Source organism: Oryzias latipes, chromosome 11, assembly GCF_053564925.1.
Source record: "Oryzias latipes strain Hd-rR chromosome 11, Olatipes_Hd-rR_3.1".
NCBI classification, from domain to species: domain Eukaryota; kingdom Metazoa; phylum Chordata; class Actinopteri; order Beloniformes; family Adrianichthyidae; genus Oryzias; species Oryzias latipes.
This window is the reverse complement of record NC_136247.1, coordinates 28,556,422-28,574,359: the sequence shown is the minus strand read 5'-3', so window position 1 is coordinate 28,574,359 and position 17,938 is coordinate 28,556,422. Positions and strand designations below refer to the sequence as shown.

General features: G+C 45.9%; 1 protein-coding gene and 1 long non-coding RNA gene across 2 annotated transcripts in view; one reads left to right on the top strand and one right to left on the bottom strand.

Moving 5' to 3' along the window:
* Positions 1-7,077, top strand: part of LOC144995430 (CD209 antigen-like protein A) — a 39,376-nt gene extending 32,299 nt beyond the window's left edge. Inside the window, exons 4-7 of the mRNA XM_078955133.1 lie at positions 4,892-4,945; positions 5,081-5,232; positions 5,699-5,817; positions 5,988-7,077. Coding sequence (XP_078811259.1) covers positions 4,892-4,945; positions 5,081-5,232; positions 5,699-5,817; positions 5,988-6,135 — 473 coding nt within the window. The 3' untranslated portion in view covers positions 6,136-7,077. The remainder of the gene's footprint in view (positions 1-4,891; positions 4,946-5,080; positions 5,233-5,698; positions 5,818-5,987) is intronic.
* LOC144995433 (uncharacterized) overlaps positions 1-17,157 on the bottom strand; it is a 49,654-nt gene extending 32,497 nt beyond the window's left edge. The window contains exon 1 of the long non-coding RNA XR_013658970.1: positions 17,081-17,157. This is a non-coding gene — a long non-coding RNA (uncharacterized LOC144995433). The remainder of the gene's footprint in view (positions 1-17,080) is intronic.
* Positions 17,158-17,938: the final 781 nt, after the last annotated feature.

Genomic DNA, 17,938 nt, shown 5'->3' with positions numbered 1-17,938 from the left:
GTGGTGCCAGCGGAGTCGGTGGCCGGCTTGATCCAAGCCGTGGCCGTGCAACCACCGCGCACTGGCGCTCGCGCTGGCCGGGACCCACCCGTTTTCTGGGTGTGCGGCCAACCTGGCCATATCAGCGTGCCGTGCCCAAAACGGGCTGATGTTCAGGGAAACTACTCCAGGCCTTTGTAGATGGGACGACACAGGCCCCAACCTCTGTGTCCCCCACTGCCTCACTTCCCCAGGTTGACACCCAGCCGAACAGCTGGAGCGGGGCTTCACTGTGGCCAAAGACAGATGACGACACAGAGTCACTGAGGGTGGTGGGCTGGACTCATAAAGGAGATTTTTGTCACATACCTGTCGCCCTGGCCGGGACCCCTTGTATAGCTCTGATTGACAGCGGCTCCACAGCTATACTTTTGAGACCCGACCTGGTTCCTGCGGGAACACAGCTGGAACCTACAATCGTGAAACTGCGGACTGTAACCGGTGAGCTCGCCCCTATGCTGGGGAAAGGGACAGTGGCCATACAGATCGGAGAATTTTCTGTGGACTTTAAGGTGTGGGTTGCAGCAGTGCAGGACCCATGCATATTGGGACTGGACTTTCTGCGGGCTGCCAGCTGCGTGCTGGATCTGGAAAATAACACGCTGGCCTTTCCCACGTGCCCCACAGTTTCAATGGTGCATTCTTCACAGGTACCCAGACCGCAACTGCCTACTGCTAAGGTGAGAGGAGCACACCATCGGTTAGACCCCCCACTTCAAACCTTTCCGCTTCCTCACCACCCCCAGCCCCCGACGGTTGCACAGCCTCCTGCCTCAACCCGACAGCCTTCTGTTGACAAGTTGGACAGGTTGACTGAATTAAGAAAGGTATGGGAACGCAGCTGTGATAACCTAGACCCTGGGTAACAGGAGGAGCTGTGGCAGGTGTTGTTAGAATTCAAGGACATTTTTGCTCTGTCTGAAGAGGAAGTTGACTTGACACACCTGGTCCAACATGAAATCCACACTGGTGATGCACGGCCCATCAGAACACGCCCCCGCCGCCTCCCATTGGCACACCAAGTAGCTGCTGATGATGCAATTGGTGATATGCTGAGGGCTGGCATAATTGAGCCGTCTGACAGTCCCTGGGCCTCGGGAGTGGTGATGGTTAACAAAAAGAAGTGCTCAAAAATGAGGTTCTGTGTGGACTACAGGCCACTGAACAGTGTGACTTGAAAGGACTCATATCCATTACCCCGCATTGATGAGTCTTTGGACTTGGTGTCTGGTTCTTCCTGGTTCTCCTCCTTGGACTTATGGAGTGGATACTGGCAGGTGCCCCTCAGCCCTGAAGCCAAACCTAAGACTGCTTTTTGCACAGGGAGGGGGCTTTGGCAGTTTCGTGTTCTGCCGTTTGGCCTGTGCAATGCTCCGGCCACCTTTGAACGTTTAATGGAAAAGGTGCTGGCCGACACCCCTCGACAGGAATGTCTGATCTATTTGGATGACATTCTGGTCCACGGGGGCTCCTTTGAGACAGCTTTGGGGTCTCTGCGGCGGGTTCTACGTAGAATAGCAGCAGCTGGTCTGAAGCTCCACCCTGACAAATGTTGCTTTATGAAGGGAGAGCTTGAGTTTCTGGGGCACAGGGTTGATGGAGATGGCATCAGCACACTGGAGGAGAAAGTGCAAGCAGTGACAGACTGGCCAACCCCCACCAAAGAAAAGAAAGCCTTGACAGAGTCTCCTATTCTTAATCCCCCGGACCCCAACCTTCCATTCATTCTGGATACAGATGCCAGCGAGGTAGGAATGGGGGCAGTACTTCAGTCGTACTTTCAACAAAGCAGAGAGGCGCTACTGCGTGACGCGCAGAGAACTCCTTGCCATTGTGAGAGCAGTAAGCCACTTCAAGTATTACCTGTGTGGACTACATTCACTGTTCGTACTGACCACTCAGCACTTCAATGGTTGATGTCCTTCAAGGAGCCACAAGGACAGATTGCACGTTGGCTGGAGGAGTTGGCACCGTACACCTTCAAAGTGGAGTACAGAGCAGGAGCTCACCATACCAACGCTGATGCCATGTCCTGGCAGCCCTGTGGCCCTCTTAGGTGCAGATACTGTGAAAAAATGGGGGCCCGGGAAACAGAGCTCTGCGTTGAGGAGCTGGGTCCCGTGGACAACCGTGATGACCTGATATGCAGGGCAATACAACTCGTCAGCCCCCTTGAATGGAGAGCACAACAGGAACAGGATGTTGACCTGAAACCTGTGCTGCGGTGGGTGGAGGCTGGGCAGAAACCAAAGTGGGAGGAGGTAGCTGGGTGTTCACCGACCACCAAAGGACCATTCGAAAAATTCGGGGCCCTACGATTGAAGGATGGGGTACTTCAGAGAGCCTGGAAGGAACCAGCAACAGGGGAGGAGAGGTGGCTGATTGTGGTCCCCAGTTCCCTGAAACAATCTGTTCCAAAATCCTGTCACGGAACTACAGGAGCTGGCCATTTTGGAATTTCAAAAACTCTTCGAAGACTCCGAAAAGGGTTTTATTGGGGCCGGTTGAGGAGGGATGTCGAAGACTTTTGCCGTCGCTGCGATCTCTGTACAGCATACAAGGGCCCGCCAGATCAGTCACGTGCCCAGCTCCAGCAGCTGGCTGTGGGCGCCCCAATGGAGAGGGTAGCTGTGGACAGTATGGGCCCCTTTCCCCACACAGACCACGGCAATCGCTATGCTCTGGTAGCCATGGACTATTTTACAAAATGGCCCGAGGCATACGCCATACCAGACCAGGAAGCAGAGACTGTAGCAGATGCTTTGGTAGCTGGGATGTTTGCCAGATTTGGAACACCGGAGATCATCCACAGCGATCAAGGCAGAAATTTTGAGTCTGCAGTATTTGGTGCTATGTCTAAGCAGCTGGGCATACAAAAGACACGGACCACACCTTTGCATCCCCAGAGCGATGGATTGGTCGAACGGTTCAACAAAACGTTGGCAAAACAACTTGCCATCCTCACAGCCGAACACCAACGGGATTGGGACTGTCATTTACCCCTTGTTCTTTTGGCCTACAGGTTTGCTGTGCAGGATTCTACATTGTGCACTCCTGCTCTGTTGATGTTGGGACGAGAGCTACGGACACCAGCCGAGATGGCTTTTGGTAAAACCCCAGACACACCAGCAGTTCAACCAGGACCAGAATATGCCAGGAGACTCCAGGACCGGATGGACTCTGCCCATGCATTTGCTCGTGATCAGCTGCAGAAAGCGGGTGTACGACAGAAACGGAACTATGACATGAGGGCCAGAGGAAGAGACTTTAAAGCTGGGGACCTGGTGTGGGTGTACAGTCCTAAACGGAGGAAGGGTAGGTGCCCAAAACTGGACTGCCACTGGGTTGGGCCTTGTGAAGTGTTGGAGATGCTGGGTGAGGTAGTATATAGGGTCCGACTCCCACCCAGGGGAAGACGGGTGGTTCTCCACCTGGACCGGCTTGCCCCTTATAGAGGTGATGCTCAACCTCAGCAGTTTTCTGGACCCCCAAAACATCCTCCAAGAAATGTGACACCCCCAGTCGACGTACATTCTGGCCCTCTTCTACAACCTTCTCTTTCTGCCCCCTCCCTGGACTCTACCCCTGCTCCTCAGCTGGAGGTCACAGAAACGCGAGCACAACCCCACACTCTCACTCCAAGGAGGCCTCAGAGACAGAGAAAGCCTCCATGCCACCTCAAGGACTTTTTCTGCGGCCCCTCGGGACGAGGGACTTTGTAAGGGGGAGACAGTGTATCATCCCCGTGTTCTGTTCATTTGTTAATGTTCTATTAGATGCTAAATTGCTCTGTTGATTACGGAGAACAGTGGGTGTGGCGGGAGACGGGAGGAAGAGCCGCGAGACAAGGAGGGAAGCTCATTTTTTTAGTCGGGAAGGCTGACCCTGCTTTGTACGGCGTGATTACGGCCGACAGTAACAGAGTGTTCGAAATAAATGAGGAGTTTATGGTGAAACCAGCGTCTGCATTCTTTGAAACGCCACAATATTTTTTACTCTGACAGCAGAACATTGAAGTTTCCTCCAAAATAAAAGTCTGTTCATAAACTTCCTCTTAGATGCACCAACATAAAAGTCTGTAGCATCTACCTTTTTGACCACATAGTATTTAGATCAGCAGTTTTATTTGGTCTATTTACTTTATAGTCACTGTAAAAATCAGCATCAATGACCTGAAAATGATTAACTTACAAACTGGTGAACAAAGTAAAGGAAAGTCTTTTGTCTTGTTTTTTCCCCCCAGAGAACGTCTGGGAGCATCGATGCCACCATCGATTTTTTTTAAAGCCCTGACTAACCTTTCTGTCAAAATAATGCTGGTTTCACATTTATTATCTACTTTACTATTTGATCAGAAAGAATATTATCATTTCAATATTTATTTTAGACTTTCTTTCTGTAGTCAAAACACAGCTGGAAAGAATATCAGATTTATGTTTTTAAAGGAGCTGAAGAACAAACTAAGATGAGAACCTTACAGAACCATCAACACCACAATACTGAACCCTTTTCCTTTATTTAAACTCTTGTTTTGAACCTTTTTCCCTGCATAGATCCTCCTGAATGGACTACAGTTAAAGTTAGCTGATTTCCAGCATGTGGTGGAATTTATCCAGACTACTTAAGGTTGATATCCATGACAGCAAAACATGAGGCTCAGTGTTTTACCAAAGGACACTTGAACACATGTGCAGGCAGATTGGGAATCAAACCTGCCTAAACTGCTCCCCCTCTGCATCATGACCAACCCCCCCCCCCCACTAAAGTGAAGATTACTTGGTTTCTGTTGAAGGCCATGTGATTGTTCATTTAAGTACAAATCAATAAGAAATGGACTTCTACTGTCTTTCAGGCATCAACAAAACTCTTTTGGATGAAATAAAACAGCTGAAAAATCAGATTGAAGGTGAGAAAAGACTGAAAACTAATGGATGATATCAGTTTGTTTGGATCATGTTTACCTTTGAACTGAACTGGAAAGTTTTAGTAGAAAATACAGATGAAACCAGAAAGTAAACCCTGCAGGATTTTTGTATATCAGTCTTTAAAGGTAAAAGGTGTCCTGAAGGATGGAAGAGATTTGGAAGCAGCTGCTACTATAAATCTACTGAGAAGAGAGATTGGACTGACAGCAGGAGTTTCTGTCAGTCTGTAGGATTTGATCTGGTGGTGGTAAACAGCAAAGAGGAACAGGTGGGTGTGTTCACACTAGTTCCTTCCAGCTTCTTGTGTCTTGGATTCTCCACCTATATGTGTGTTGCTGTTGTCTGGATGCTGATGGATTCCAGCTGAAATTCTCCTCAACAACTCAGATTTCATGTTTGTCTTTCAGCAACATTTCAAAGAAACGTTGTGATGGAACACAGAAACTCTTTTTCCCACTTCTAATGTCTTCAATTCCAAATAGGCTAAACTGGGATTCAGTAGAAATGGACTGTTGGCCCTGAAGACAAAACAAGAAGCAAAAACTAAATGAACAGAAATCTGCATCAAAGAAAGTCAGATTTTGTTCCTCAGATGAACTTTCTCTCAGTTTTTAGGACAATTATCCAGAACAGATGAATCCTAAAAACCAGACATTTTTTTACTGGACATTTAGTGTGAAAGGAAACCAAGATGGAGAGAATGTATTAAGAAAGAATATTTTCTTTGTTTATAGGAGTTTGTTTCTGCATTGAATCAGAAAGCAGAATCCTGGATCGGTCTGTTTGTTGAATGGTCATCATGGAAACAGAAATATGAATGGAAATGGGTGGATGGATCACCACTGACAGAAACGTAAGACTTTGTTTCTTTTCCAACATTACTAAATTCATTCTTTATGGCTGAGTCTGATTGTAAATGTGTGAAATCCTTTAAAAAATACAGAAAATGTTTTCTAACATCATAATTCAGACCAGTTTATGAACTGAATTTAGACCAGAGGTAAACAGAATGTTTGATCACAGGTTCTGGGATGAGAGGATTTCAAAAGATCCGAACGACTACAGCGATGCAGTGTCCTTAAGTGCTGACGGGAAATGGACACAACTCTACAAAGGAAACAACAAAAACTGGATCTGTGAGAAAAACAATTCTAAATCTTTTTGTTTCTGATCTGTTCATTGATTTAACTGTTTAGTAATGTAACTACAAACATGTTTTATCTTTTTTATTTCTTTTTGTTCACTTCTCCAAAATAGTGCTTAAGGCAGGTTGTATTTTAGTTTCTGGTGAATTGTTCAGAGAAATGAAGGTGTCATCTATCAACAACTTCATCACATTTAAATATCAGTTAAAATGACTCAGATAAACAGGAAACTGTAATAAATGACATGAAAACGAGCTAACTTAGAGCAGCAGTTCAGACTCAGGTTTGGTCTGTAGCAAATAACAAACAGCTTCCACAAAGTCAACTAAAAAGTTTCATCTAGAAAGGGAAGTCAATGTTTTGAACATTTTTCTGTATTTTCTCATGATTTTGATGGAGGATTAAAAGAATTAATGATGGAAAAGTGTCTTTTGTCTGAATATATTCCTGGTTCTGTTTTGGGTCTCTGTATTATTTTTGAGAAATGTATTTAATTACTGATTTTTTCTGTGACACAGCTGCTTATTTTTAATTATTTATATTTGTAAAACTACATATATCAGAGGTTGCATGCATGTCCAATCCAAGTTAAAGTTTCTTTTTTCAAGCTGGGGTTCTCTCCCAGAGGCCTGGGAGCTTGAGGGTCCTGCACAGCATCTTAGCTGTTCCTAGCACTGCCTTTTCTGGACTGACATGTCTGAGGTTTTTCCATCATCTGCTGTAGCCACTCCTCCAGATTAGAGGTTACCATGGGAACCACCATCACCTTCACCTTCCAGGCTTTCTCCAGTTCTTCTCTGAGTCTCTGCTTGTTCTCCAGGTTCTCAAGCTGGAAACTGGTTTAGTGAGGTTCAAAAAGGTCTCAGTCTCTGTTCTCACTAACTTTGCTGATGTTTTCTCTGGTCCTGAAAGAGTTAACACCTCTGACAGATGCAACACTTTTTCTGTTTTTAGTCTTTAGGTGAGAACAGGAAACTCAGGGAGAGTCAGAAAAGAAGAAATAAAGAAATGAAATGTCCTAAACTAAACGTATTAACACACCCAAGTTCACCCTCACACAATTCACATTTAGTGTCAGAAATATTTAGCCTCAGAAAGGAGGAAGACAGAGTGAAGTGTAACCCAGGTGATGTCTACTGGCTTTGTTTTGCCTGCCTTGCCCCTGTATTTTTCTCCTTCCTGGTCACTCTGTATTTCCCGCGGCGGTGACGTCATTTGGTCACATGGGGCGGTCGGCCGATCACGAGCGTTTATTCCGTGACGTCACAGCATCACGTGACACGGCGCAGCCAATCACGAACGCATATAAGGGTACAGGAAGTCAGCAGTGTTAGATGCAGTGGGAGGCCAGATGAGACAAGGCACAGGTATGATTTAAGTTAGTTTCCTACTTTACTGCTCTATTTTCACTGGATGTTTATTGTGATGCATGGTATGTCACAGGGGCCCTCTATCCAGTTCAAAACAAAGAGCATTTGGAAGTGATTTTTGGCGGAAATTGGTGAGTCAATAGTTTGTTATGCTAATGTAGCTTAGCCACTGTCACTCAATAACATGGAAGCTATTAGCATGGCTTCTCATCAAGCTTTCTGCCTGTTTCACCTAAACCTGAAAAGGGGTACGTACCCATATGTAAAGAATGTGTTGAATTAGTGATGTATTTACTATTGCTCATTTAATGTTTGGAATTGAATGTAGTGCAATACGTACTATATTTTTATGAATTGTGTGCACACTGGATTATGTCAACTGGCAAGGAATGTGTTTTTTTTTCTCTGCTTGTTGATGTGAAGAAAACATAGATTTAATTGAGACTCTGGTCCCGTTACCCAGGCCAGGTCCATGATGGCGAGCTAGACCCTGGAACCTGAACCATCAGAAAAGCCGCATCCTCCCGCCAAGCCGGTAGGGGGCTCCTAGTAGCCCAGTTGAAAACAAAGACCTCTGACCCAGCTTATGCCCACACCATTGCTTTAATGAACTATATTCATACAAACTGAATTCACGCTTCCCAGTGCACTTACCTTCCTCTGAACTGTGGGCGAGTTGGTTTTTCTTTGTGTTTTTGTTTCTATGGTGCAACTAAAAGTTGCCGGACTCGAGGACATGCTACAACAGTCATGCCTTTGTAAATGTGAAACCCTTTTGAAGTACTTTTGTGTATATATCTGAATGGCCATTCATTGTTTCTCTTCATTATTGTTTATCACTGTAAATAAATTGCCCACACCAAACAACAACTTCAGTTTCCTGCCATTCCCTCCGAGAGTCGAATTTCAGTCTTCTGGTCATTAGCCCATTTAGTTCTTTCTTTCTTTTTTTGTGTGTGTGACACAGTTGCTACATAAAACGTGGCGAGCTAGCTAGGAGGGTAATATGAGCGGAACTGATTGTTGTTGATGGTGAGAGATGGTGGTCAAACATGGAAGTTTTGGTGAAACACGGCATAAAGATTCCCAACTCTGTTTTGGTCAAAAAAACGGTGAACTCTGACTTGGATGAAGAAGTCGTTGAGTTTCTGAGCCAATATGGTAAAATTTCAAAAGTTGAAGTGATTACAGAGTCTGACTCGGTTTTTGCAGACACGATTATCGTTGAGTTTAATTCAGGAAGTGCGTTGATTGACTTAAGAGAGATTTTGCCATATACCTACATTTGTGGGAGTGAAAAGATTACATAGGAAATTTGTGATCTGTCCTCTATGTGCTCAGAGCTTGAAGGGAAGGTTAAGACACATACTTATCTGAGTGACCTGAGGAATCTGGCTAAAGTTACAGGACAGGACTACGCGGAGGTTCTTAAAGGGGTGATGTCTCTGCTGGGCCAGTCTATCACTGAGCTCAGTCAAACACCACCTGGGAAGCTCCATCCAGATACTAGTGACCAAGGGATGTCATCGCCTCCTCATGCTGCATCATCTTCAGAAATGCTCAACGCCACCACCCTCAGGCCACAGGCCGGAACAGCTGCAGAGGAGCAGGATGTGAAGAAGGAAACACCACAGAGCCATTCTGACCATAGTATGTCACCCAGAGCCCCACCAATCCCTGATCTGAATCCACCCAAGGTCCAACACTATGTGGTTGAGCATATAATGAAAAGCGATGAGAATGCTGCACATCTTTCTGCTGTGAGACTCCGTTCCTTCTCAGGCCGCACTCCAAGACCGCAACATGAAACAGATTATGAAACATGGCGCTCTAGTGTCGACCTGCTTCTTCAAGATCCTGCAGTTTCTGACTTGCAAAGATCCAGAAGAATTGTTGAAAGCCTTTTCCCACCAGCAGCAGATATGGTGAAACACCTAAAGCCAGACACATTACCAAAGGTTTACTTGCAGATCCTGGACTCTGCTTATGGAACTGTTCAGGATGGAGATGAGCTTTATGCAAAGTTTATGGAGATGTTTCAAGACGCTGGTGAAAAGCCATCTGCATACTTGCAACGGCTGCAAATTGCACTAGTTTTGGCTTTGAAGAGGGGAGGAGTGAAAGCCAACGATGTGAACAGACACCTTCTAAACCAGTTTTGTCGTGGCTGCTGGGACAACAATCTAATCTCTGAATTGCAATTAAAACAACGCAAGTCTGACCCACCATCTTTCTCTGACTTCTTGTTGCTACTTCGAACTGAGGAAGACAGAGAAGCTTCTAAAGCTCAGCGTATGAAGCAGCACCTCGGTTCAAAAGCCAGAGCTGGGGTGCATGCCCAATATGCCTACACTTCTACTACAGAAGAATCAAAGGTTGATGCACTAACCAGCATCACACAGCAGCTCGCCCAGCAGCTAGCCGACATACAGAAACAGCTGAGGACCCTCACAGGTGGCCAGACAAGTCAGAAGCAGTCTGCCACGTACCAGTCTGTTCCTTCCAACAAGAACAGTAAACTGCCCCGCACTCTTCACAAACCTTCATCTGCAGGACCAAAGCCAGGTTACTGCTACAACTGTGGAGAGGATGGACACATAAAGACAAACTGCAATAATGATCCGAATCCAACGCTTGTAGCTATGAAAAGGAAACAGTTCACAGAGAAACAGAAGAAGTGGCAGCGAAAACCTCAAAGCAACTCGTCTTTAAACTAGAGCGAGTTCCTGTTGAGGGACGAACGGGAACTGCGGAGGACCAACTACGTCCCAACAAGCAGACAACAGTGAAATGCTGCACCGAGTCACATTCCATTTCAACTGAAAAAACTCATCTGCCAAGAGGATTGATTGGATCCCGATGCACAGGCCAAGTCATCATTGCTGGTATGAATTTTCAGTGTTTATTAGACACTGGCTCACAAGTCACAACAGTACCTGTATCTATCTACAATAAATATTTTTCAAATCAATCTGTGAAACCACTGCATGAACTGCTACAGGTTGAAGGAGCCGCCGGACAAGAAGTACCATATCTAGGATACATTGAGATGACAGTTACCTTTCCGAAGGACTTCATTGGTGCAGATGTTGATGTACACACCCTTGCTTTGATCATCCCAGATGTCAGGCCGGATATCCACTCCCAGATCCTGATAGGGATGAACACCCTGGAGCCGCTTTACGAGCAGCATCTGAAAAGTGAGTGTTCCAGCTACAAACCTTCTCAGCATGGCTACAAAGCAGTGCTTCAGTTGCTTCAGCTCCGACATCAGCAAACTCAGGGGACAAGCAAAGACTTGGTGAGGGTGGCCAGTAAAACACCTGTTTCAGTTCCAGCTGGCCACGCCATGGTGGTTGAGGGTTCTATCCATGCCTGTCCACCACCAGCTGGCAAGCGTGCCCTGCTAGAACAACCAACCACGCCGCTACCTGGAGGACTCTGTGTGAAGAGCTGCCTGGTAACACTGCCAAGTCAGTCACCCTACAAGCTCCCAATCATTGTTGCCAATGAATCAGAAAAGCCAATCAAACTTATGACACTGACCATCATTGCAGATCTCACCATATCTCCACAGATCCTGTCTCAGCGTGTTTCCATCAGTGGACACCAGAGACCTGATGCCAAGCTGGATTTTGATTTTGGAGATTCTCCAATACCCGCTGAGTGGAAAGCCAGAGTCACCTCTAAACTGAAACAGATTCCTGAAGTATTCTCTCTTCACGACCTCGACTATGGACGAACAGACAAAGTCAAACATCACATCCGCCTTCACGATGAGACTCCATTTAAACATCGAGCTAGGCCGATCCATCCTCGTGACATCGAAGCTGTCCGCGACCATCTGCGTGACTTGTTGGAGGCAGGAGTAATTAGAGAATCGGAATCCCCCTTTTCTTCACCAATCGTGGTTGTCCGGAAGAAGAACGGGGATGTAAGGCTGAGTATTGACTATCGTAAGCTGAATCTCCACACTATCAAAGATGCTTACGCACTCCCAAACTTGGAGGAGTCATTCTCAGCACTTACAGGTTCCCGCTGGTTTAGTGTCCTTGACCTTAAGTCAGGATACTATCAAATTGAAATGGCAGAAGAGGACAAACCAAAGACTGCGTTCGTGACCCCACTGGGCTTTTGGGAGTTCAACCGGATGCCACAAGGTGTAACCAATGCGCCAAGCACGTTTCAGCGGCTCATGGAGAGATGTATGGGAGATCTACACCTGAAAGAGGTCCTTGTCTTCTTGGACGATCTCATCATATTCTCCAACACCCTGGAAGAACATGAAGACCGTCTGATCAGAGTACTCCACCGTCTGAAAGACTACGGCCTGAAGTTAGCACCCGAGAAATGCAAACTGTTTCAGACATCCGTGCGCTATCTCGGCCATATTGTCTCCGAGCAGGGTGTGGAGACGGACCCGGAAAAGATAAGTGCTCTCAAATCTTGGCCAGTTCCGCAGACACTGAAGGAATTACGGTCTTTTCTGGGATTTGCTGGTTATTACCGCAGATTCATCCATGGCTATGCTGCTATCGCTAAGCCTCTGAACGACCTGACTAGGGGTTACGGCTCAAAGCGCCGTCAACCTAAGAAGCCAGCCCCCATGCCCAGTCACGACGCTAAACAGCCGTTTAATGAACGTTGGACATCAGATTGCCAGCATGCCTTTGAGATGCTGATTGATCGACTCACAACAGCCCCAGTACTCGGATTTGCTAACCCAAAGAAATCTTACATCCTGCATACTGATGCTAGCACCATAGGCCTTGGAGCTGCATTGTATCAAGAGCAAGATGGAAAGTTGCGTGTCATAGCGTATGCCAGTCGGGGACTGTCTGCAAGTGAATCCAGATATCCAGCACACAAACTGGAGTTCCTGGCGTTAAAGTGGAGCGTCACTGAAAAATTTCACGATTATTTATATGGCTCCAGTTTCACAGTAATTACAGACAATAACCCACTGACCTACATTTTGACATCTGCCAAGCTCGATGCTGCCAGTCATAGATGGCTTGCTGCACTATCTACATACGATTTCAAACTCCAGTACCGGGCGGGACATCGAAATCAAGATGCTGATTCACTCTCCCGAAGGACCCATCATCAACCAACTGATGCCCATGGTCTGAAGGAGTGGGACTTGGTCAATCAGTTCACCCGTGACCATGTTGAGCCAGGCACTGCAGTTCAGCTCGATCCAGACGCTGTGGCCGCCATTTGTCACTGTGGTCTGTTGAGAGACTGTCCAGAGAACTGCATTACCTTGGTTGAGTCACTGAGCATGTCCATCACAGCTATTCCCAACAGCTATGTGGACGAGTCTCACCAAGGGCTGCCAGTCGTTCCCTCAATGTCTCCCATCGATCTTCGGGAAAAGCAAAGAGAAGACCCCAGCATACGAGAAGTGATTTAACAACTCGAGACTGGTGAAAAGATTTCCCCCACTGTTCGACAAGAATTGCCTGATATTCCTCTGTTGCTGAGAGAGTGGAACAGACTTGAACTTAAAGATAACATTCTGTACAGGAGACGGCAGGATGGGGAGCACATCTTGTCTCAGCTAGTGCTGCCAGAAAAGTTACGATCTATGGTCCTCACCAGCCTCCACAACGATATGGGACATCTGGGAGTCGAAAGGACCCTTGACCTAGTGAGATCACGTTTCTTCTGGCCACGAATGGCAGCCGACGTGGAGCAGAAGATAAAGACCTGCGACCGCTGCATTCGGCGGAAGGCACTGCCAGAACGAGCAGCACCTCTGGTAAATATCGAAACCAGCCGACCACTAGAACTGTTGTGCATGGACTTCCTGACGCTTGAGCCTGATCAAAGCAACACAAAAGACATTTTAGTCCTCACAGATCATTTTACGAAGTACGCCGTGGCCATTCCAACTGCCAATCAAAAGGCCAAGACCGTCGCTAAATGTCTATGGGAGAACTTCATTGTGCACTATGGCATCCCTGAGCGTCTGCACACAGATCAAGGCCCAGACTTTGAGTCTAACCTAATCAAAGAACTTTGTGTCATCGCTGGTATTGAGAAAACCCGGACCACGCCATACCATCCTCGTGGGAATCCTGTTGAAAGGTTCAATCGCACATTGCTAAGCATGCTTGGTACCTTGGAGCCCGAACAGAAGAGGAGATGGAAGGAGTATGTAAAGCCGCTGGTGCATGCCTACAATTGTACCAGAAATGAGGTAACTGGCTACACTCCATATGAACTCATGTTTGGTCGTTCTCCGAGGCTGCCTGTTGACCTAGCCTTCGGCCTTCCGGTTCGAGACAAACCATCAATCTCACATTCTCAATATGTGCAGAACCTTCGCTCTCGACTGGAGGAAAGCTACCAGCTAGCTTCCAAACATGCAGCAAAATCAGCTGAAAGGAACAAGAAATGCTTTGACCGACGGGTCAGACCATCTGTCCTGGAAGAAGGAGATCGAGTTCTTGTCCGGAATGTACGCCTTCGAGGGAAGCACAAGATAGAGGACAAATGGGAGAGAGACATTTATGTTGTAGTGAATCGTGCTGGAGATCTCCCTGTCTACACTGTGCGACCTGAAGCAGATTCTTCAGGGCGAACCAGAACTTTACACAGGGATCTCCTACTGCCATGCGGGTTTTTACCTGAGAGTAAAGAGCCGGACCTGCTACCTGCAACCATTGTACTCCGTCCTCAGACTCGGGGTCAGGGGCAGCCAGTTGTGGCTACAGAGGAGTGTTTGAGTGATGAAGAGGAGTTGAGGTTTCCTCATCTGTCGATTTCACAGCCCGTGAAGTTCCATGACAAAGGCACTCTTCCGGTTACGTCTACAACTGGCCACTGCTCAGTACCTGAAGCTACCTTGCCTGAAAGGGACTTGCCTATTAGAGAGTCCAACGGGGAGTCTGATGCTGATCGTCCATCTTCACCCAGTGGAATGGAGCAGGAGGCTGTCTCTCAAGGACTTGGGGAAGAACTGGGACCGGGTGAATACTTACCAGAGGTTCCTATTGTTCCTGAGATAAAGCAGTCTTTAGGTGATGGTTGCCCAGCAGAGGCATCACCCAGTGCGGCAACACCAGTACCTATTCCTGCTGAGGCTCCCGCCTCTGTTTCAGATGTTGAACGTGGGGATGCTGTTGAGCCTGATTTATCCGTTCGTCGTTCCGCGAGAGACAGACACCCGCCTAACCGTTTACAGTACTCCGCTTTAGGTCAGCCGCTAATCTCTGTAGTACAAACGCTTTTCCATAGCCTAGCCGATGCCTGCGGTGGAGCTTTTGGCGCCCCGGCATCTAGTCGGATGTACCGTGTCGATGTAGTTTGACATGCACCGGAGTTGCATGGTTTTGAGAGGGGAGGGTGTAACCCAGGTGATGTCTACTGGCTTTGTTTTGCCTGCCTTGCCCCTGTATTTTTCTCCTTCCTGGTCACTCTGCATTTCCCGCGGCGGTGACGTCATTTGGTCACATGGGGCGGTCGGCCGATCACGAGCGTTTATTCCGTGACGTCACAGCATCACGTGACACGGCGCAGCCAATCACGAACGCATATAAGGGTACAGGAAGTCAGCAGTGTTAGATGCAGTGGGAGGCCAGATGAGACAAGGCACAGGTATGATTTAAGTTAGTTTCCTACTTTACTGCTCTATTTTCACTGGATGTTTATTGTGATGCATGGTATGTCACAGGGGCCCTCTATCCAGTTCAAAACAAAGAGCATTTGGAAGTGATTTTTGGCGGAAATTGGTGAGTCAATAGTTTGTTATGCTAATGTAGCTTAGCCACTGTCACTCATTAACATGGAAGCTATTAGCATGGCTTCTCATCAAGCTTTCTGCCTGTTTCACCTAAACCTGAAAAGGGGTACGTACCCATATGTAAAGAATGTGTTGAATTAGTGATGTATTTACTATTGCTCATTTAATGTTTGGAATTGAATGTAGTGCAATACGTACTATATTTTTATGAATTGTGTGCACACTGGATTATGTCAACTGGCAAGGAATGTGTTTTTTTTTCTCTGCTTGTTGATGTGAAGAAAACATAGATTTAATTGAGACTCTGGTCCCGTTACCCAGGCCAGGTCCATGATGGCGAGCTAGACCCTGGAACCTGAACCATCAGAAAAGCCGCATCCTCCCGCCAAGCCGGTAGGGGGCTCCTAGTAGCCCAGTTGAAAACAAAGACCTCTGACCCAGCTTATGCCCACACCATTGCTTTAATGAACTATATTCATACAAACTGAATTCACGCTTCCCAGTGCACTTACCTTCCTCTGAACTGTGGGCGAGTTGGTTTTTCTTTGTGTTTTTGTTTCTATGGTGCAACTAAAAGTTGCCGGACTCGAGGACATGCTACAACAGTCATGCCTTTGTAAATGTGAAACCCTTTTGAAGTACTTTTGTGTATATATCTGAATGGCCATTCATTGTTTCTCTTCATTATTGTTTATCACTGTAAATAAATTGCCCACACCAAACAACAACTTCAGTTTCCTGCCATTCCCTCCGAGAGTCGAATTTCAGTCTTCTGGTCATTAGCCCATTTAGTTCTTTCTTTCTTTTTTTGTGTGTGTGACACAGTTGCTACAGAAGACACACAGGACATTCACTGTCCAGACTGTTTCAACCTCTGGTCCAGTGGACCCAAACAGCCTGGATGGAATATGAATGTGTAGGGGGGGGGTGTACAGCAGGGGGGTCAAACTCCAGGTCTGGAGGTACGGCCTCCTGCTGTTTTTTCAGAAATGTTGTCTCATCTACTTCTAAAGAGCCTAAATTTGATTTTTTATGTTGCTTTAGCGGTTTAGCATAATAATATTAATAATAATAACAACAATAATGATAAAGCTCTCTATCCCCACCTGGTGGTGACTTATAGGGAATGTTTTCCCACGTTTCCATAAATGTCATCTTGGTCCAACTCCTCAAAGATCAACCCACCTTCACCAGATCTGAACCAGTAGTGGGTTGTGTGTGTTGCTAAACTCCAACAGACTAAACTCCAAGCAGCTTTTATTTGTTCCAGTTCTGTTTTTTAACGTGTCCAACAGCTGAGCAGACAGATGAGAGCTGAAGCCTCTAGTGTTGGACAGATTCTACTGTTACAATGGGGTGGAGGGGGTGGATCCTGTTTGGATAAACCCCTTTTGTAAATGAGGCTAAAATTTATTGGTATTTATTATATTTGTAACAGTTTTTGTTAGACTGGACAGGAAAGAAGGGAGAATCTGGAGGATGATTACAGAGGTGATGGTGGGGGGGGGGGGGGGGTACAATCATTAACAACTAGATGCTGGAGGATCATCATCATCACTGTCTGTTGAACATGTTGGTCAAAAGGGGGGAGGGGGGGTCACATCCAGCTTGTATTGTGTGTGAAATCCTCTTTAGGTCTTCATGCATCACTCTAGCAGGAGCAAGTTCTGACTGATTCATTAAAGCATCATTTGAAACAATTGGACCCAATTTCTCTCAAGAATCTGAATTTCTAGTTTAGTCTGTGTTGCTTCTACCTTTAAACACAGTTCAGTAAATAAATAAATACAAATTCTGTAAGATTGTCTCAGAAAATCAAACTTCCATGTCAGTGGTGATCCATCCACTCACATTTTTCTGTTTGTGGAGACCATCCAGCAGACGGACCCATCCAGGATTCTCCATTCTGGTTCAGCTTTATGGGAAAAAATCCTATTTGGAAGAAAGAAAAAAAGGTTTTCTTTAGTTTATTTAGCATAAGTGAGTTTATTCACTGATGACAAACTAGTTTTACATTGAAAACATTTCTACAAGCCCTAAAGTCTTGAATCAAAAATGTTCTTTATGATGTTTTTGTTTCATTCTAGACACTTTTCAGCCTGTTTGGTTCTCTGAGTCCTTTACATTTGATCAAACTGCCTCTACTAACAGATAACTGGTTTATTTTTATTTTAGGCATGCTGTTTTTTTGAAAGAGTGAAAAAGGAGCAATCATTTAATGTGTCTTTGCATGTGATTCAGGTCTTTCTGCAGAGCTCCTCCTTTGACTCTTCATCCTCCTGATGGCTTCAAATCTCCTCTGGGGAGTTTCTGCTTCACTTCTGCTAAACAGTTGAAGTCAAAAATCAGAGCTTTGTTCCAAGATCATCTGCTTTCTGTTCCATCAGCTGCTCTTTATTGGCCTCATTTAACATCTAACATTGAATGGAGAAAAGTCTGGTCTTTACCACAAACTTTCTTCTAAACAAACAAAGTCAAAGAAATCTGATTCCAACTAAGACTCAGATTTGATCCAGCAAAGCATCACTGATCTACATTTAAAGTTGACTTCAACAGCAGTTGGACTTTTTCAAACATGCTCTCATTTATTCTGCTCTGTGAATTCACTTACAAATAAATTATGGAAAAACGTCCAGAAATTCATCACTGACTATTTTTTAAAATTTATTATAAAAACATAATATTTGTTTTTCATAGTTTTGAAAAGAA